The 21759-nt window shown below is 40.6% G+C and overlaps 1 protein-coding gene across 1 annotated transcript in view; it reads right to left on the bottom strand.

Moving 5' to 3' along the window:
* The window catches only part of HIAT1 (hippocampus abundant transcript 1), a 47960-nt gene extending 29922 nt beyond the window's left edge, over positions 1–18038 (bottom strand). Inside the window, exons 1-2 of the mRNA XM_011935168.1 lie at positions 17800–18038; positions 3705–3800 (exon numbers count right to left, since the gene is read on the bottom strand). Of these exons, the coding sequence (XP_011790558.1) occupies positions 3705–3800; positions 17800–17883 (180 nt within the window). The 5' untranslated portion in view covers positions 17884–18038. The remainder of the gene's footprint in view (positions 1–3704; positions 3801–17799) is intronic.
* Positions 18039–21759: the final 3721 nt, after the last annotated feature.

Raw genomic sequence — 21759 nt, 5'->3', positions numbered from 1 at the left:
AAATTAAGAAATTAAGGCTACCATAAATCCCAAGCCAGACATTCAAAATTAATATGTCTAAAACTGGTTGTCTGATCTTAAAAAATACTTTAAAGAATATCTTTGAAATCTGAAATGCTGACACCAACTATAACTTTTGAGGGAGGGACGGGGAAATGAAAGATACTGACTTAAAATACAAATTAAATTATGTCTTCATCCTCATTTCCTTTTAAAATGAATGTTAAAAACTTTGACTCTTGTGGCATGCACCATTTACAATCAGTTTCAAAACACATAAAACAGAAATGAAATGTTTAAAGATTACAGACTTTTAAGAGGAGAGCCTTCTTTTACCCTGAAACCCACCTCTTTACACACCTCTCATACACATTGCTGGGGAAGAGTGGGAGGAGTACTGGAGCCCAAAAGAAAGGCTGCCAACAAAGCCAACAACAACAAAAAAACAAAATTTGTAAGCAAAAAGCCTTGAAATGAGTAAAACCTTTTTAAAAAGCCCATACTCAATTAATACATTGTTCTTAATTAGTGACATATACTAAATATATAACAGGGTCACTTTTAAAAAAGTAGATATGCCAGGCTGGACACGGTGGCTCACATCTGTAACCCCAGCACTTTGGAAGGCCGAGGCAGGGGGATCACCTGAGGTAAGGAGTTCAAGACAAGCCTGGCCAACGTGGTGAAACTCCGTCTCTACTAAAAATACAAAAATTAGCCTGGCATTGTGGCACGTGCCTATAGTCTCAGCTACTTAGGAGGCTAAGGCAGGAGAATTGCTTGAACCTGGGAGGCGGAGGTTGCAGTGAGCCAAAGTTGCACCACTGCACTCCAGCCTGGGCAACAGAGTGAGACTGTCTCAAAATAAAATCAAAACATAACATAACATAAAATAAGAAAACACAGAAAAATTAAAGATAATAAGAAAATATTGGCCAGGCGCAGTGGCTCACACCTGTAATGCCAGCACTTTGGGAGGCCAAGGCAGGTGGATCACGAGGTTAAAACATCGATACCATTCTGGTCAACATGGTGAAACCCCATCTCTACTAAAAGTACAAAAATTAGCTGGGCATGGTAGGGAGGCTGAGGCAGGAGAATCGCTTGAACCTGGGAGGCGGGGGTTGTAGTGAGCCAAGATTGTGCCTCTGCACTCCAGCCTGGTGACAAAGCGAGACTCCACCTCAAGAAAAAAAAAAAAGGAATATATTAAGCACAACATTAGTCTATGAAAAATGAATAAATGAGCCTTTCTAATTAAGGGGACTCCTTCCTTGTTCTTAAAAAAGACAGCCTCCCTTTGTCCAACTAAGAAAAAAATGTACAAAATTACACAGAAGATGACATACCTAAAAAAATGTAAACAAGATGCAAATTTTAAAAATAGCTATATACACTTGAAATACTGGTAACAAATTATGGAAGCATCACAAAATGCTTTTTTTCACAGCTTGCTAGCAGCTCATCCACATTTTGATTACCCTACTTAGCTAATGGTTGGGCTGCCTCATAACCTCAACTATCTAAAACATGGGTACAAACCAGTTACTACCTGCATTCCCCAAAAGACTGAGCACTGGAGGAGTCAAGGAAGCCTAGGTGCAAATACCAACACTGCAGCTTACTGTCAGAGTAGCAATCAAATTGCTAACTTTTCTAAGCCCCGGCTTCCTCATCTGTATTATGAGGCTAATATCTCACTGATAAGGTGGTTGTGAGGGTTAAAAATGATAATGTATTCAAAGTAGAATACGTTAGGACTGTGCCTAACATAGTCCACTTTGAATACATTAAAGGACTGTGCCTGGATCCATCATAACATAAATACACGTGGACTGTTTACTATTACAAAGCTCAAGTACTTTAAATAGTAGGAGTGATGATCTACCAGACAGATTTATATGTTAAATTGACAACTTATAAAAAGCATGCTGGCACACTAGGAAAGCTAATGTAAAGTCATGAGTCCATAAAGTTATTACAGCACTTCAGCAACCCTTGACAACAAACAGGTTTATTACAATTCAATGAAGTTATGAATGTCATAACCAACTTGCATCATCTGAGGAAGTTCCAAATCACTGTACTTGGATTACGAAGCCAGGAAATGTGTAAATTAATTTTTTAAAGATTTCTATCTGAAATTAGTAAACTAAAAAAAAAAAAAACCAAAACACCCTCTGATTTTTTTATAGCAATACTCATAAATATGCTCTATATATTCAAAATGACTTTTTTTTTTTTTTTTTGAGACAGAGTCTCACTCTGTCTCCAGGCTGGAGGGCAATGGCGAGATCTCCACTCACTGCAACCTGCGCTTCCCGGGTTCAAGAGATTCTCCTACCTCAGCCTCCCAAGTACCTGGGTTTACAACAGGCGTGCACCACCATGCACAGCTAAATTGTGTATTTTTAGTAGAGACGGGGTTTCACCACGTTGGGGTTTCACCATGTTGGCCAGGATGGTCTCGATCTCTTGATCTTGTGATCCACCCGCCTCGAACTCCCAAAGTACTGGGATTACAGGCTGAGCCACTGCGGCCGACTATTTTTTGTTTTTTGTTTTTTTTTGAGACAAGGTTTCACTCCCGTCACCCAGGTTGGAGTGCAGTGGCGTGATATTGGGTCACTACAACTTCCGCCTCCTGGGCTCAAGTGATTCTCCCGCCTTAGCCTCCCGAGTAGCTGGAGCTACAAATATATGCTGCCGCACACAACTAATTTTTGCATTTTTTGTAGAGACAGGGTTTCACCATGTTACCCAGGCTGGTCTCAACTGCTGAGCTCAAGCGATCTGCCTGCCCAGCCTCCCAAAATGCTGGGACTACAGGTATGAGCAACTGTAATGCCATTGATGTACAACATCAATACTTTACGTGTAGATAGTAACGATTATGCAGCTGTCAATAAATATATCAAGAAATATGCATTGTAAATATTCTTAGACTAGGCCAATCTACTTACATAATTTTTCTATTACATAACTTCTTTTATAAAAATGGTTTTTGTATAATATGAACAATCTCATGAAAACATAGTATATTACTTTAAAACTCTATTCCTCTAAGATTTGGTAAACTATATATAGAGCATATCCTAATTACTCCTTTCAGGATGGTCTAGATATTTACCATAGATAGTCCTTCCCTCATTCCATTCCCCTTATCTACACCAATATAAGAAAACTGGCTATCTTCTGAGTTGTTTGGTCTGGCAGGGAGGTCTTTTCTAAGGTTTCAAACCTGGGAGAATTTGGGTAAAATCAGCTTAGATCTATTAAAGAATAGCCCTTCTAGGTACTTAGCCCGAAAGAACAGAAACTTGTTTTTGGAAAATACAGCTGCATAAATGAACCTCAAAGTAATTATGCCGAGTCATGCAGGTCACAGACATCATCTTTTCTAAACCTGTCAGTTTAAGAATCTCTTCCATTTTACTCAGAGTAATGACAGGGCCTCTGCTTGAACATGCCCAGTGACAAGTCCAAATTCACACACCTCCACGCCACTGCCCCCCTCCCCCACCAAAAAAAAAAGGTAAGGGAGAGTTAACGGCTGGAAAAGACAACCAGTAAAATACTGGTGAATACTGAACAATACTGGTGGGAGAATTAACCATGCAGAGGAAAAAGGGCCACATTTTCCTCCAAAACTGAAACAAAAGAGATTTTGGAGTCAGTGTTAAATAATTTAAAAGATTACTTACCACCAAGGTGGGTGCTGTCAACAGTCCCCAAGCAAAAAACTCCAAAAAGATGACGATAACCGCATGATAAACACTAGGAGAACCAATTCCTTGAGGCTATAAAAAACAAGATTTTTTAAAAAGTTAACAGTACATTCTATAATTATTAACAATAACAACGATGCAATAGTCAACAAATATTAAGAACATATATGTACTGGGCACTGTGTCAAACATCTGTACTCACTGCCTCTGGCTTCAAAGTCAGAGGGACAAGGCAACAACGAAATTCATTAGCATAGCACAGTATTCAGTTGGAACATATAGAGTCCAAGGGAGCTTGGGAGACGGGAATATCAGACTTCCAGGAGGAAGTCTGAAAGGACACAACAGAGTTAGACAGGCGGAAGTATAGGGTGGGAAAGATGGCTCAGCCTGTACAAAGGTTCCAAGGCTTGAGGCATTATGGGTCTCATGTACCGAGTTCAGTACAACCAGTGCGTGGGCTGCACGTTGGGTGTACTGAAAGATGAGCTACAGGTACTCAAAGACCAGCTTCCATGCTAAGGAATCTATATTTAATTCTGAAGGCTATGGGGGATCACTAAAAGGTATTAAGACTGACACAATCAGATGTAAGTTTTAAGATTATTCTGGCAAAGATGTAACCAAAAAAAAAAAAAAAAACCCATAAATGAAGCAAGTGACAAAAATATAAACACGTTATCAACATGGCTCAAAAGCAGAACAATCCCCAGGGAAAGTATGTCAGAGATTTGGGATTTGATATACATGAGAAAGAAAACACAAAATTAAGTTTATACTGCTGCCAGAGATGTCTTAAGAATCACTTCAGTATTAATGACTCTGGTGATTTCCTAAAGGATAAAATGGAGGAGCAAAGTGCATCTAAAAGGAAGCTATTCGAATCAGCTCAAACAAGAGATGAGGGCGTAAAACAGTGGCACAGTACGAATGCTGGAGGGAAGGGAACGGATTAAGGATTCAGGATTTGAAATTAGGAGGAGCTTGATAAATAGCAGAAGAGAGAATCAAGAACAACTTCCAAGTGTTTAGCTTGCTTGTCTAGCAGTTAAAGCTGGTGGCTTCCCAGCACTTTCCCCCACGAGGCTCAGCTTTACTTCAGGTCCTATCTATAAAACTGCCCTCTTTACTTGAAACATTTGTATTGTCTCTGAGCACTGATTAAAACAATTAGCAGCAAATGTGATATCTGATACCACCAGAGTAGATGAGATTATCAGGAGTGTCAAATGTGAAAAGAGCAGTGAGCTGAGACAGAACCCCAAGAAGCGCCAACATTTTAAGTAGCAGGCAGAGGAAAATAATGAACTTTTTTCTTCTTTGATAAAGAAAAGAGGAAGATAAAAGGAACAGTGAGAAAAACATCAGGAGAATGAAGAGAATATAGTGTCACAGATGACAATGGAACAGTTTCAGGGAGGAGGAGGTATCAAATGGAACAAGCACAGTAATACAAGGTCAAAAAATGGCCACAGGAGGCCAGGCATGGTGGCTCACGCATGTAATCCCAGCACTTTGGGAGGCCGAGGCGGGCAGATTACTTGAAGTCAAGAGTTCGAGACCAGCCTGGCTAACATGGCAAAACCCCGTCTTTACTAAAAATACAAAAATTAGCTGGGCGTGGTGGCGTGTGCCTATAATCCCAGCTACTCAGAAAGGCTGACGCAGGAGAACTGGTTGAACTTGGGAGGCAGAGGTTGCAGTGAGTTGAGATTGCACCACCGCACCCCAGCCTGGGTGACACAGTGAGACTCTGGGGGAAAAAAAAAAAATGGCCACAGATTTGATAAGCTTTAAACCTGTTTTGTTTGCCATGTTCATCACCACATATACCCAGACCTTATCAGAAAGCTTGGTACAACTTCTCAGGGCTTAAAGCATGCTAATTTTTTTAAAATCAAAGTAGGATATAAAATTGTATAGGTAGGATAATTTCAACTCTGAAAAACAATAAAAACTGACCTCAATGTAAATAAACTTTATACTGGGTAATGATTTTAAGTGATATAACATTGTTTACTATGCTATTCTGAATTTTCCATATCTTTTCTAATAAACATTCTTGCACTTTAGGAGGAAAATGCTTTGTTTATTTAAGAGAAAAATTACCTAAAACTAGCATGGAGAACAACAAAATAAACTATGGGACAGTATCTCTGATGAACATTGAAGCAAAAATCCTCAACAAATACTAGCAAACCTCCTTCAGGAAGGAGATTTAAGAAAAGGTCATTCATCGGCCAGGCGCGGTGCCTCACGCCTGTAATCCCAGCACTTTGGGAGGCTGAGGCAGGCAGATCACCTGAGGTCAGGAGTTCGAGACCAGCCTGACCAACGTGGAGAAACCCCGTCTCCACTAAAAATACAAAATTAGCCAGGCATGGTGGCACATGCCTGTAATCCCAGCTATTCGGGAGGCTGAGGCAGGAGAATCACTTAAACACAGGAGGCGGAAGTTGCAGTGAGCCAAGATTGTGCCATTGCACTCCAGCCTGGGCAACAAGAGCGAAACTCTGTCTCAGAAAAATTAAAAACAAAAAAAAAATTCATTATATTCAAGTGGGATATGCAAGGATAGTCCAACATACATAAATCTATCAAGGTGATAACATCATTTCAAAAGAATGAAGCAAAAAAAAAAATGATCATTTCAATTGATGGTGAAAAAGCATTTACTAAAATTCAACATTGCTTCATGATAAAAACTCTCAAAAATGGTATAGAAGGAACATAGGTCAATATGATAAAAGCCATATATGACAGACACAGAGCTATCATGCTGAACAAAGAAAACCTGAAAGCCTTTCCTCAAAGATCTGGAACAAGACAAAGATGCCCACTTTCGCCACTCTTGACTGGAAAGAACCAACTAGAGCAATTACGCAAGAGTAAGAAATAAAAGGCATCCAGCTTAGAAAAGAGGACATCAAACTTGTCTCTCTTTGCAGATGACATGACCTTATATAGAGAGAACCCTAAATATTCCACCAAAAACTATCAGAATGGAAGCAAATTCATTAAAGTTGTAGGATACAAAAATCAGTACCATCTCTATATGCCAACAGCAAATATCTGAAAAAGAAACCAAGAAAGTAATCCCACTTACAATAGCTACAAATGAAATACCTAAGAATAAACTTAAAGAAGTGAAAGATGTCTATAATGTAGACTACAGAACATTGATGACAGGAATTGAAGGGGACACACACACAAATGAGAAGATATTTCATATTCATAAATTGGAAGAATCAATACTGTCAAAATTTTAATACTACCAAAAGCAATCTACAGATTCGATGCAGTTACTATCAAACTACAAATGACATTCCTTACAGAATTTTTTCTTTTAAATCCTAAAACTTATATGGAACCACAAGAGTCAGAACAGCCAAAGCAATCCTGAGCAAAAAGAACAAGGCCAGAAGCCGGGCACAGTGGCTCATGCCTGTAATCCCAGCACTTTGGGAGGCCAAGGCGGGCAGATCACCTGAGGTCAGGAGTTCCAGACCAGCCTGATCATCAGAGTGAAACCCAGTCTCTACTAAAAATACAAAAATCAGCCAGGCATGGTGGTGGGTGCCTGTAATCCCAGTTACTCGGGAGACTGAGGCAGGAGAATCGCTTGAACTAGGAAGGTGGGGGTTGCAGTGAGCCAAGATTGCACCACTGCACTCCAGCTTAGGCAGCAGAGCTAGACTGTCTCAAAAAAAAAACAAAACAACAACAACAAAAAAAAAATAAGGCTGGAGGCATCACATTACTTCACTTCAAATTATACTACAAAGTGACAGTAACCAAAACAGCATAGTACTGGTATAAAAACAGATACATAGACAATAGAACAAAACAGAGAACCCAGAAATAAATCCATGTATTTACAGTCAACTCATTTTTGACAACAGCAGCAAAATATACATTGGGAAAAGGACAGTCTCTTAAATGGTGCTGGGAAAAGTGGATATCCATATGCAGAAGAATAAAATTATACCCCTATCTCTTGTGATATACAACAATCAAATCAAAATGGATTAAAGACTTAAATCTAAGAACTGAAACCACAAAATGACTAGAAGAAAACATTGGGAATACATCAATCTGAACAAATATATATACATATATATACATTTTTTTTTTTTTTTTTAGAAGAACCCTAAATATTCCACCAGAGTCTCACTCTGTCACCCAGTAGTGCAATCTCAGCTCACTGCAACCTCCACCTCGCGGGGTCAAGCAATTCTCCTGCCTCAGCCTCCCAAGTAACTGGGATTACAGGTGCCTGCCACCCCGCTCAGCTAATTTTTGTATTTTTAGTAGAAACAGGGTTTCACCATGTTGGTCAGGCTGGTCTCAAACTCCTGACCTCAGGTGATCCGCCCTCCTCAGCCTCCCAAAGTGCTGGGATTACAGGCGTGAGTCACCACACCCGGCCTAGATTTCTTGGGTAATACCTGAAAAGCACAGGCCACCAAAGCAAAGAGGGACAAGGAGGAGCACACGAAGCAAAAAGCTGCACAGCAAAGGAAATGATCAACAAAGCGAAGAGATAACCCACAGAATGGGAGAAAATATTTGCAAACCATCACTGTAACAAGGGATTAATAACCAGAATATATACGGAGCTCAAACAACTTCTATAAAAACAAAAATCTCTATATAGATTTTTAGAGGGGCATAAGACCTAAATAGAGATTGACATACAAGTGACCAACAGGTATATGAAAAAATGCTCAACCATCATTGAGCATCAAACAAATGCAAATCAAAATTATGAGCTATCATCTCATCCCAGTCAAAATGGCTTATATCCAAAAGACAGGCAATAACAAATGCTGGTGAGAAAGGGGACCTCTCATGCACTGCTGGTGAGCATGTAAATCCCCAGCCACTATGGAGAACAGTATGGAGGTTCCTTTAAAAACCTAAAAATAGAACTATCATATGATCCAGCAATCGCACTCCTGGTTATGTATCCAAAAGAAAGGAAATCAATATAAACAAGAGATATCTGTACTCCCATGTCTATTGTAGCACTATTCAAAACAGCCAAGATCTGGAATCAACCTAAGTGTCCATAAATGGATGAATGGACAAAAAAAGTGTGGTACACATTTAAAAAAAGTCTGTGTGTTGAAAAGAAAAAGGAGGTTTAAAAAAAAGAAGAAACAGGACAGGCATAGTGGCTCACACCTGTAATCCCAGCACTTTGGGAGGCTGAGGCAGGAGGAATACTTGAGGCCAGGAGTTTGAGACCAGCCTGGGCAACATAGCAAGATCTCATCTCTAATTTAAAAAAAGAGAGAGAAAATGAGGTACATATATACAATGGAATATTATTTAGCCATAAAAAGAATGAAATTCTGTCATTTGCAACAACATGGATGGAAATGGAAGACATTATGTTCAGTGAAATAAGTCAGGCACATAAAGACAAATTTTGCATATTCTCACTCACATGCAGGAACTAAAAACTTAAAAAGCTGATCTCATGGAGATATGGAGTTAGAATGGTGACCAGAGGCTGGGAAAATAGCAGGGAGGCAGGGATAAAGTGGGTGCAAAAATATAGTTGGATAGAAGGAATAGGTGTAGTGTGAGGAAAAGAAAAAAAAGAGTAAGATCTGGTATTTAAGAACACAGCAGTGTGACTATTTATAATTAGTCAAAAATTATTTATTGTATATTTTAAAATAACTAGGCCAGGCACGGTGGCTCACGCCTGTAATCCCAGCACTTTGAGAGGCTGAGGCAGGTGGGTCATGAGGTCAGGAGTTCGAGACCATCCTGTCCAACATGGTGAAACCCCATCTCTACTAAAAATATAAAAATTAGCCAGGCGTGGTGGCGCAAACCTGTAATCCCAAGAAAAAATAGGCATGAAGACCAATGGTACAGAACAGATAACCCAGAAATAAAGCAAAATACTTATAGCCGGCCAGGCATGCCTGTAATCCCAGCACCTTAGGAGGCCAAGGTGGGTGGATCACCTGAGGTCAGTAGTTTGAGTCCAGCTACTCAGGAGACTGAGGCAGGAGAATTGCTTGAACCCGGGAGGCAGAGGTTGCAGTGAGTCGAGATTGCGCCACTGCACTCCAGCCTGGGTGACAGAGTTAGACTCCGTCTCAAAAAATAAAAAATAAAATAACTAAAAGTGGAACTGGCATGTTCCTAACACAAAGAAATGATATATGTTTGAGGTAATGGATATCCCAGTATCCCTGATTTATTATACACTGTATACCTGTATCGACATATGCTTGTACCAAAATATCAGATGTACCCCAGAAATATCTATATCTACTTTGTACTCATAGTAATTTTTTTTTTTTTTTTTTTTTTTTTTGAGATGGAGTCTCGCTCTGTCGCCCAGGCTGGAGTGTAGTGGCCAGATCTCAGCTCACTGCAAGCTCCGCCTCCCAGGTTTACGCCATTCTCCTGCCTCAGCCTCCCGAGTAGCTGGAATTACAGGGGCCCGCCACCTCGCCTGGCTAGTTTTTTGTATTTTTTAGTAGAGACGGGGTTTCACCGTGTTAGCCAGGATGGTCTCGATCTCCCGACCTCGTGATCCGCCCGTCTCGGCCTCCCAAAGTGCTGGGATTACAGGCTTCAGCCACTGCGCCCAGCTCATGTACCCATAGTAATTAAAAAATTTATAAGTCCTAGCCAGAGTAATCAGACAAGAGAAAGGAATAACGAGCATGCAAATTGGAAAAGAGGAAATCAAACTGTCACTGTTGGCCAATGATATGATCAGAGACCTAGAAAACCCTAATGACTCACCCAAAAAGCTCCTAGATCTGATAAACGAATTCAGTAAAGTCTCAGGATACAAAATCAATGACATAAATCAGTAGCACTGCTATATTCCAACAACAACCAAGCTGAGAATCAAATCAAGAACTCAATTCCTTTTACAATAGCTGCAAAAAAAAGAAAAAAAAAAAAAAACACCTAGGAATATACTTAACCAAGGAAGTGAAAGATCTTTACAAGGAAAACTACGAAACACTATTAAATCATAGATGACACAAAGGGAAACACATCCCATGCTCATGGATGGGAAGAATCAACATTGTGAAAATGACCATACTTACCGAAACAATCTATAGATCCAATGCAATTCCCATCCAAATACCAGCATCATACTTCACAGAACAAGAAAAAAGAATCCTAAAATTCATATGGAACCAAAAAAGAGCCCACATAGCCAAAGCAAGACTAAGCAAAAAACAAATCTGGAGGTATCACATTACCCAACTTTAAATTATACAAAAGGCTATAGTTAACCAAACAGCATGGTACTGGTATAAAAACAGGCATGAAGACCAATGGAACACAACAGATAACCCAGAAATAAAGCAAAATACTTATAGCCAGCCAGGCATGCCTGTAATCCCAGCACCTTGGGAGGCCAAGGTGGGTGGATCACCTGAGGTCAGTAGTTTGAGTCCAGCCTGGCCAACATAGTGAAAACTCATCCCTACTAAAAATACAAAAATGTTAGCCAGGCGTGGTGGTGTGTGCCTGTAATCCCAGCTACTTGGGAGGCTGAGGCAGGAGAATGGCTTGAACCTGGGAGGCAGAGGTTGCAGGCAGCCAAGATCGTGCCATTGCACTCCAGCCTGGGGAACAAGAGCAAAATTCCATCTCAAAAAAAAAAAAAAAAAAAAACCAGCAGGGTAAACCGACAACCCATAGAGTGGGAGAAAATATTTGTGAACTATGCATCTGACAAAGGACTCATATCCAGAATCTACAAGGAACTCAAATCAGCAAGAAAAAAACAATCCCATCAAAAGTAGGCAAAAGACACGAATAGACATTTTTCAAAAGACATAAAATCAGCCAACAAACATATGAAAAGATGCTCAGCATCACCAATTATCAGGGAAATGCAAATTAAAACCACAATGAGATATCATTTACTCCTGCAAGAATGGCCATAATTTAAAAATCAAAAAATAATAGATGGTGTGGATGTGGTGACAAGTGAATACTTTCACACTGCTGTTGGGAATGTAAACTACTACAACCACTCTGAAAAACAGTATGGCAATTCCTTAAGGAACTAAAAGTAGAACTGCTGTTTGATCCAGCAATCCCACTACTGGGTACCCACCCAAAGTAAAAGAAGTCATTATACAAAAAAGACACATGTACATGCATGTTTACAGCAGCACAATTCACAACTGCAAAGATATGGAACCAACCCAAGTGCCCAATGACCAACAAGCGGATAAAGAAAATGTGGTACATGAACACCATTGAATACTTGGCCATAAAAAGGAATGAAATAGTGTCTTTTGCAGAAACTTGGATGGAATTGGAGGCCATTATTCTAAGTAATTCAGGAATGGAAAACCAAATGTCACATGTTCTCACAAGTGAGAGTTCAGCTATGAGGACGCAAAGGCATAAGAGTGATAGAATGGACTTTGAGGATGGGGGGAAGCTTGAGAGGGATAAAAGACTATATACTGAGGCAGTATACACTGGTCAGGTGACAGGTACACTAAAATCTCAGAAATCACCACTAAAAAACTTATCCATGTAACCAAAACCCACCTGTACCCCATAACTATTGAAATATTTTAAAAAATAATAAATTTTAAAAATAAAGTAAAACTTGAATGGAAAAAGACAGGTATGCTGCATATGCTTGTCCCTCCTGAACCATTCCATTGAGTTTCCCATGACTGGTAGGAAAAAAATGTATTATTTTTTTAAAAAGCAGGGCAATGGGAGGGATATTTCTTTGTTACAAAGTACTGGAAATTTTGAGAGCTATATTATATCCATATTCATCTCTTCTTGATGTACCCTGGCTGAAACTGTCAACTGTTACTTTCACACTTCCAATTTAAAATAATGCTAAAAGACAACCAGAGTTCTTTATAATTGAAACTTTTAAATCATACAGACTTGTCAGAATGTTACCTGAAGAAAGCTATTCATTTTTTTACTTAAACTTTAAACTCTCAGTAGCTGCAAAGGAGGTACATTTCAACTGTAGGAGAATTTCTGCAGATGGTCTGATTATGTTGGTATGCAAGTCTTCTAACTTCAAGTTAAGTAATTCATGATGCTGCCTGCCACACACCTGCCAAAGACAATATAAACACCCTGATGTTTCTAGGCTTTTTGAAAAGCACCACAGGGCTGGGTGCAGTGGCTCACACCTGTAATCCCACTTTGGAAGACTGAGAGGCAGGTGGATCACCCGAAGTCAAGAGTTTGAGACCAGCCTGGCCAACATGGTAAAACCCTGTTTCTATTTAAAAAATACAAAAATTAGCCGAGCATAATGGCACATGCCTGTAATCCCAGCTATTCAGGAGGCTGAGGTAGAAGAATTGCTCGAACCAGGGAGGCAGAGGTTGCAGTGAGCCAAGATCGCGCCATTGCACTCCAGCCTGGGCAACAAGAGCAAAACCCTGTCTCAAAAAAAAAAGAAAGAAAAAGAAAAGCACCACAGGCCCTTCTCATCACTCGCACGCTAGCAACCAAAGGCTGTTTAACAACTCTCTGGGTCTACAAAGGTCCTACATCCCGGAGAGCTTTCCTGCCACTACTTCAGCCATCCTTGCAGGTGAAGAGTGCAAAGGGTCAGAGCTTGGGTCCCGCTTTTGAAATGGTTGCTGATTCCTATTTAATGAAAATCAGGGATGCCAAGAAAAAAAAAAAAAAAAAAAACCTGGTGCTCTGCTTATCCAGGGATATGCATTTCATTTTCAAATGATATATCAATTTTACTTTTTTCAGGTACTTCCAACCATGCAATTCACATATGCCTTACTTTCTATCAAATCTTTAAAGTCATTTTACCAATTAACTTCTGAAAGAACTATACATTTTCCACTTTGTCAGAGATGTAGTCTCACAATTGTATTGACAAAACAATGAAGATCATATTTTAAAATGAGCATTTTAAAAGATAAGGAAAATTCAATTTGAATAATGTAAATAACTCTTTAGCTCTTAGCCTCTAACAGCTATGCTTAAAAACAAGTGGTAATGCTTTAATAAAACAAAACAGAATTCTAGTATTTGAAAATGTCAGAAGGTATTTTTATTTCAGCTGTCTTAAATACCTACACTGAATGTTACATACATTAAAACTTGTAACTAAAAACTTTTTTTTTTTAAAGACAGTTTCACTCCATCACCCAGGCTAGAATGCAGTGGCATGATCTCAGCTCACTGCAATTTCAGCCTCCCAGGTTCAAGTGATTCTCTATGCCTTGGCCTCCCAGGTAGCTGGGATTACAGGCGCATACCACCACACCTGGCTCATTTTTGTAATTTCGGTAAAGACGAGGTTTCACCCTGTTGGCCAGGTGAGTCTCAGACTCCTGCCCTCAAGTAATCTGCCCACGCTGGCCTCCCAAAGTGCTGGGATTACAGGCGTAAGCTACTGCCCCTGGCCTAAAAACTATTTCTATATATGGATGCTTTAAAAGCAAATTCACTAATATGGTTACTATCATCAGTGAAGTAGTATACAGTATATGATTAAATATTTACTGAATATAATCTGTGGAACTTACTCTTCAGTCACGCTGTTTTCAAACAGAACAATTGCTCTTAAACTTTTGGGAAGTATGGACTTTTTGGGACTCTTCCAAAAAATATGTACAGCCAAAAGAAAATTTTGAAAACTTCAGGATGAACAGACCCAGGTTAAAAACGCCTAATATAGAATCACACACCTTAATGTAATTTATCTTAATTTTGTCTGCTCATATAGGTAGCCTACTTGTTAGCTTTATCCTGGCCTGGCTTTTCATTCAGCTGAATGAAATACAATTTCAATTAAAAAAATCAGTAACTTACGATTAATCTGGCTCATTTAGAAGGATTTATTTCTTCAACCATTAAAAACTACAGATTTGCTCTAATTTTCAGACAAATCATTAACAACTCTTACTAGTTTTGTTTATAAATGTTTAAACTAGCCAAATAGGCTTACATATATGTCATTAGCAGGACAACGGGAAAGAATTTTATTAACATTGTTGACAAGATATTAGAAGGGGATCAAATCAGTACCACTGACCAGGTATGTGAAATACTGTTCACAACCTGTCACGTATACCGACCATAGAGCCTCAGACATCTGACTGAATGAAGCTACCTACTGGTGGAACTTTCTAAAAACTCTGAAACTCTGAGGTCAATAGCAATAGCACTAAAATATTCTATGATACAATGAATTAAAAAACACACAAGAACAGAATATCAAATGACAATTTCTTTGCCTTTCTTAAAAAATGTTCAGTCTGGGCATGGTGGCTCACACCTCTAATCCTTGCACTTTGGGAGGCCAAGGTGGGTAAATCATGAGATCAGGAGTTCAAGACCAGCCTGGCCAATATGATGAAACCCCATCTCTACTGAAAATGTAAAAAATTAGCCAGGTGTGGTGGCGCGTGCCTGTAGTCCCAGCTACTCGGGAGGCTGAGGCAGGAGAATCACTTGAACCCAAGAGGCGGAGGTTACAGTAAGACCAGATCATGCCACTGAACTCCTCCGGCCTGGGCAACAGAGTGAGACTCCGTCTCAGAAAAAAAAAAAAAAAGTTCATAATAGCAGTCTGACCTGTTTTAAGTAGGGAGGTAGACAAGCAACTACCATTTTACAATAATTTCTATGATTGCAATAGTTATACTGTTTATTTTTATTTTATTTTATTTTATTTTATTTTTTTTGAGACGGAGTCTTGCTCTGTCGCCCAGGCTGGAGTGCAGTGGCCGGATCTCCGCTCACTGCAAGCTCCGACTCCCGAGTTTACACCATTCTCCTGCCTCAGCCTCCCGAGTAGCTGGGACTACAGGCGCCAGCCACCTCGCCCGGCTAGTTTTTTTGCATTTTTAGTAGAGACGGGGTTTCACCGTGTTAGCCAGGATGGTCTCGATCTCCTGACCTCGTGATCCACCCGTCTCGGCCTCCCAAAGTGCTGGGATTACAGGCTTGAGCCACCGCGCCCGGCCAGTTATACTTTTTAAATTTAAAGCTGGGATGGATTAAAATACAAATAATGCAAAATATTCCTCTGACATTTATTGAAATATATCCTCTGATTATGTATAAGAATAAACAAAATTACAATAAAAATTCATCTATGAATGTGCTAGTACAAAACGTAAGTGTTTTTATCACTTTAAAATTCATATACTAGGCCCCGTGGGATTCAAACATACAAAACAAAGCCCCTATTCTAAAGGAGTGCCCAGTGCTCTTAGAATAGATAATGAAATATTAAGTGTATAAAGATGAGAAATGGTAATAGCCCCCATGTTCACAGCCCTCAAGGAAAGTCTTCCTTTGTTCTATGTGAAACCTATTGCTGGTGCAAACATTTTATTTTGTGTCCCAAAGCAGGCTAAGAATTAATTACAACCTTAATAACAGAACAAGGAAGTTCAAAAACAATCCTTTCCAAAACTCACAGGATTCGGAAAGAAAGCATCTGTTGTAAAGTAAATCAAACAAAACCCAAAAGAAAGGTAATAAAACTGAACTTTTCAAGGAAAAGGAAGCTGTTTCTTAATCACAGTTTCATTCTTACATTTTGCAAAAAATACTGATCTTAAATATCACTTGGTCTTACAAAATACAATCCTTCATTTCCACTATTCTGTAGATTTTATGAAGAATGTAAAATACTGTGTCTTTCTAAAGGTTGACAAAGGCAACAGTATTTTTCTCCCCATATAGTTCCTAACTACTTGGTCAAAAGAACTATGACTCTTCATAACAGATCTAATTAAAGTAATGTTTTAATTAATGAAGTTCAATAAAAAGAACCTGAGGAATTTCCAAGTTTGTTTTTTCAATAAACGTCAAAGCTATAACATGTAATAAATGTTACAGTTAAACTAAAAATATATTCTGAAGTCATTACATATGTCCCAAGTTTTCTAAACTTTCGCATATTGACTGGGCCGTGTTCTGAAATGTCATATAATTTTGTTACGTTTTTCAACTGAATTCAGCAAATCCTCAGTGGTGGCCTACTTACATACATATTTAGCACTGTGCTAGCAGTTGATCAGGGCTCCAATAAGATATAAACAGAAATGGAATTAATGGAACCATTTCTGCACACTTCAGGTAAGTGAAACATATATATCACCTTTCCATTCTATTTCAGAACGCGGTATCAGCAGATGCAACAAAGACGAGAGAGTGTAGCAACGGAGAAATGTTAGCATAAAAAGCACAGTTTTGTTTTGTTTTTTGTTTTTTTTTTTCAATTAAAAATCCTACGTCCCCTGCTGGTTAACTACAGCACACTGCACAAAGTTTACTGTGATGACAACAGTTTCTAAAAAGCAAACCTTTCTTCCTTTCAAAGTGTCTTCCGCTGATCCTTAGGCCATGATTGATTCTAGTACTTTTGATCATAGGGCACAGAGTGATGACTTTTCTTTGAAAACTAGCGGGTTCGAATGTAGGCCCCAGGTGTCTGCCGTCATGCTTCCGACTCCGGGAAGAGAGGGAAGCCCACCTCCAGGGTTTACTGTAAGCAGCCCAGAGCCGGAGCACCGACGCACAGACGTGGAAACAGAAAGCGAACGTACTACGGGGCCGCAGCGGGATCCCAGTGCCAGACGCCACCCGGTTAGCAACATATGGGAGAGCAGGGATGGTTCCCAGCCCCTTGACAGGCGCGGCGACGGTTCCGCGGGGCCTGGCGGCGGATGCAAGGCGACGCTGCGGCGACAAGGGGCGCGGCAGGCGGGCAGGCCGCCGGGGAGGCCCGGCACATTCCTCTCCGCGGCGGAGGCGCACGTGGGGTTCGAGGCCAGAGGGCCTGCAGAGGCGGCGGGAGCAGAGGGCGGCAGGTGCGGGAGAGAAAGAGGACGGGCCCCGGACGCCACAGGCCCGAGCAGGGGAGGACGATTCCCGGAGCGGCGGCATGCGGGTCCGCGAGCCCGAGGCACCGGCACCGGGGACAAGGTAGGGGAAGGCAGCGGGGGACTGGGGCGACTAGAGACGGCAGTGTTGGGGTCTAAAGGAGAGACCGGATGGGGGCCCCGAGGGACGCTTGCCGGCGCGGAACTCAGCTCACCGTGCCTCCGTCCTTAATGATGATCTTCTTGGCCAGCATGATACTGCGGTTCGCGGCCCGTTTCTTCTTCTTCCCCTGGGTCATTTTACCATCCTCGATTCCTGGCGCTGCTGCAGCCACTCCCGGGGCGGCCGGCCCCAGCGGCTAGTGCCGTCCCACTACTACTGCCGGGCCGAGCCGCTCTGGGCGCCCGCCGCCATCTTGAGGGCCCGGCCTGCCTCCGGCGGCGCGTCACAATCGTGCGATCAGCCGACTAGCGCGCCCCGCCCCGTCCACGTGATGCCGCCCCGCCTGCTCCCCTGCCGGCCAGCTGTACAGTTGCAGAGCGGGTAGAGTAGCCGCGGGTCTGGGTGCTGCTGGCTACCTGTACAACTCCGTGCTTCGGCATCACCAGCTAGCTAAATTCTCACAACGGTTCTGGGCGATAGGGGCCATTACTATCCCCCTTCTTCAGCAGATGAGGGAATTTGTTTCAAAAAGTTGTTACCTACTCACGGAAACAGACATCCTAAGCTATTAGCACAATCTCCAGCTGTGTTCTAATCTAGACAGGAACCGAAGGGAACAGTACAAAAGAAATCATTTTCCATAAGTAATGGGTAACTTAAGAGATAAAGATAAGGTAGTGTTTCAGAAACTGTCTTGTCCTTTTGGTGCTCAGGGACCCCCGCTAGAACTCAGCTAGCTCACGTTTGTTTACCGCCCTAGACCCAGGACCTTTTTTTATTCCCTGCCAAAAAAAAAAAAAAAATATATATATATATATATGACCGATGTCACACTTTGTGACCCTCTACGTTTTTACTGTATTGTTTAAAAATAAATTTGATGGGAACATTGTTAGGGCAATTTACCCAAGTGGAAGTGGACTTTAAAGTATCACAATGTTAAAATTAGATATTGATAACTACCGTGTTGTATAATAGAATATCCTTTAAGAGCGAAACACAAGGGATAGGGATACAACGCATGCTCCCTACTCTCAAATGGTTAGGGAGTAACATGTATGGGTATGTATATATAGGTGGGGAAAAGAGAGGGACCAAGCAAAATGGCAAATGTTTAAAAGTACTGAAGCTAGGTATGGTAGTTCTAAGATATGTTCACAGATTCAATGATATTCCTCCCTGGAAGAGATGGACTCTTAATTCCCCTCCCCTTGAGTGTCCACTAGGTTTAGTGGTTCTTGATAGATCAAAACAGAAGTGACAGTATTGATTTCAGAGTCTAGGTCATAAAAGGCACTGCCTCTTCTTCGCAGGTCTCTTTTTCATTCATTTTGGGGCTTGGCGCCTGGGGAAGCCTGCTTCCATGTTTTCGGGACACTCAAGCAGCCTACGGAGAGATCCAGTTGTCCATGAACCGTATGTAGCCTCCTACCAAATGCCACGGAGTGAGTCACTTTGGAAGTAGATCCTCCAACCTTGGTCAAGCCTTTAGCTGACTACATCTTCATGAGAGGCTCGGAGCTAGGACCACCCAGCTTAGCCACTCCTGGAATCCTGACTCAGAAACAGTGTAAGATGAAAGTACTTGGTGTAAGCCACTAAGCTTTGGGGTTGTTACACAGCTATAAATCACTAACATATAGGGTAAAAGGAAAAACAGAGTAAACGAATGTATGAGTTCTTTGTACTCTTTTTGCAACTTTTCTGTAAGTTTGAAATTATTTCCAAATAAAATGTTAAAACGTAAATTTGATTGAATTTCCTGTTCCTTGTATTTTCATACTAACTGAAAATGGAAAAAAAACTAATTTCCATGGAAGGGAGAAGAAAGGCAATTTATAGCCTGATAGATACTTCTAGTTATATTTTCCAGTCAATAAGTATATTCAGCATACTTGTTTTAAAACATACATTCTCATGTTGAAACTTTTTTTAATTAATTAATTTATTTTTTGAGACAGTTTCGCTCTTGTCACCCAGGCTGCAGTGCAATAGTGCCATCTTGGCTCACTGCAACCTCCAGCTCCCAGGTTCAAGTGATTCTCCTGCCTTAGCCTCCCGAGTAGCTGGGATTACAGGTCCCCATTACCACACCTGGCTAATTTTTTTTTCTGTTTTTAGTAGAGATGGACTTTCACCATGTTGGCCAGGCTTGAACTCCTGACCTCAGGTGATCTGCCCGCCTCAGCCTCCTAAAGTGCTGGGATTACAGGTGTGAGCCACCACGTGTGGCCTATTATTACTATTTTTTGAGACAGGGTCTTACTCTGTCACCCAGGCTGGAGTACAGTGGTGCCATCATGGCCCCCTGCAGCCTCGAATGCCTGAGCTCAAACGATCCTTCTGCCTTAGCCTCTCAAGTATCTGGGACTACAAATGCATACCACTATGCCTGGCTAATTTTCATTTTTCTTTTGTAAAGACAGAGTCTGGCTATGTTGACCAGGCTGGTTTCAAACCTGGCCTCAAGAGATACTCGCTTCTCCCAAAGTGCTGGGATTATACGTTTGAGCCACCGCACCTCGCCTGAAACTTTTTAGTTGACATCCAATTTGAAGTTCTTCAGAGAAAGTAATATGATAGATTTCATAATTCAATTTCCAGGAGCTTGTTTTGAATGGAAGTAGAGGGCCGATAATTTATTGTGTGGTTACTTTGATTTTCATAGCCCCTCAAAATCATACTTCATCTAGCTATACCAATTTTACCAGCCTTATGAACTGGTTATTGTTCAGTCATTGAAAAGAAACTTACTGGGTGCCTGTGTTTGTCAGTGTTTTGTTAGATGCCAGGGATACATCAATAAATGAGACAGTATGCAGATAAATACTATCTGCATAGAGCTTACATTCTAGTGGGGGACACAGTTACAAAACAAAAAGAAGGTAATTGCAGATTGCAGTAAATACTGTTGGAAATAATGTAGTAAGAGAAATTTAACACATACTAAATGTCCAGAATGTCTCAGGCTTTGTGCTAGAAAGGCTGCAATGATAAACAAGGGAGATCAGTCTTGTTCTAACAGGTCTATTGTGTATGAACTTGTGGCTTTGTATGTGATTTGGGTTGTGAATACAGCTGGCCCTCAGTATCTTTCTGTGGATTCAACTATCCTCGGAATAAAAATATTTTTTTAAAATCCCACAAAACAACAACAACAGAAATACAAGTGAAAAATACAGTATGACTACACAGCATTACATGGTATCAAGTACTATAAATAATCTAGAGATGATGTATGTGGAGGATGATAACCAAATACTATGCCATTTTATGTAAGGGACTTGAGCATCCACTGATTTTGATATCCATGGAAATCCCACAACCAGTTCCCACTCCCCTCCTCATATGGAGGGATGACGGTATTCACAAACTTTGCGCTCAGAGACTGATAAGTCATTTAGGGTTCTTTGGTTAGGATCAACAGAAACTAACACTGGCTAACAAACTAGTACTCGCAACGTAAGCAAAAGGGAATTATTTGGAAGGATACTGGAAGTTTTGAAAATTAATGAGAAGGCCAAGAATTAGGCTTAGAAACAAGCAGAAACTAATGTTTGGAAAGTTCATGAAAACAGTTCATGTGGCACCTTGAAAAGGGAGTGGGATTCCTTGGAAAGAAGGGCAAGTGGCCAAAAGTAAGATTCCTAAAGAAACAAGATTGCATCACAGAATCCAAATCCCACCCCCACCATGCACAATTTATTAAGGAAACTGTACTTCACCATGCTAACAGAAGAGGGTCCTCTTTAGCTGAAGAACTGAGTAAGTCACCCACATCCCTTCTACCCTCCATTCTATAGAACCACCTGTTAATTGCTTATTCAAGAAAATCCTACACATTTAATCATGAATAGAAAAGCCACCAAAAATCCATACAAGGCTATTATAAAAAACAGAAAATGAAAACTTTTCAATCAATAGAAAATACTACCCTCTAGAAAATATGAAGCAGAGGCAAATAATATACAACACTCCAACATGAATATAATTAAATAAGTAATTGCGCATA

Source organism: Colobus angolensis, unplaced genomic scaffold (genome assembly GCF_000951035.1).
Source record: "Colobus angolensis palliatus isolate OR3802 unplaced genomic scaffold, Cang.pa_1.0 Scaffold141, whole genome shotgun sequence".
NCBI lineage: Eukaryota > Metazoa > Chordata > Mammalia > Primates > Cercopithecidae > Colobus > Colobus angolensis.
Note: the sequence above shows the minus strand (reverse complement) of the source record. Positions and strands in the feature narration are given on the sequence as shown.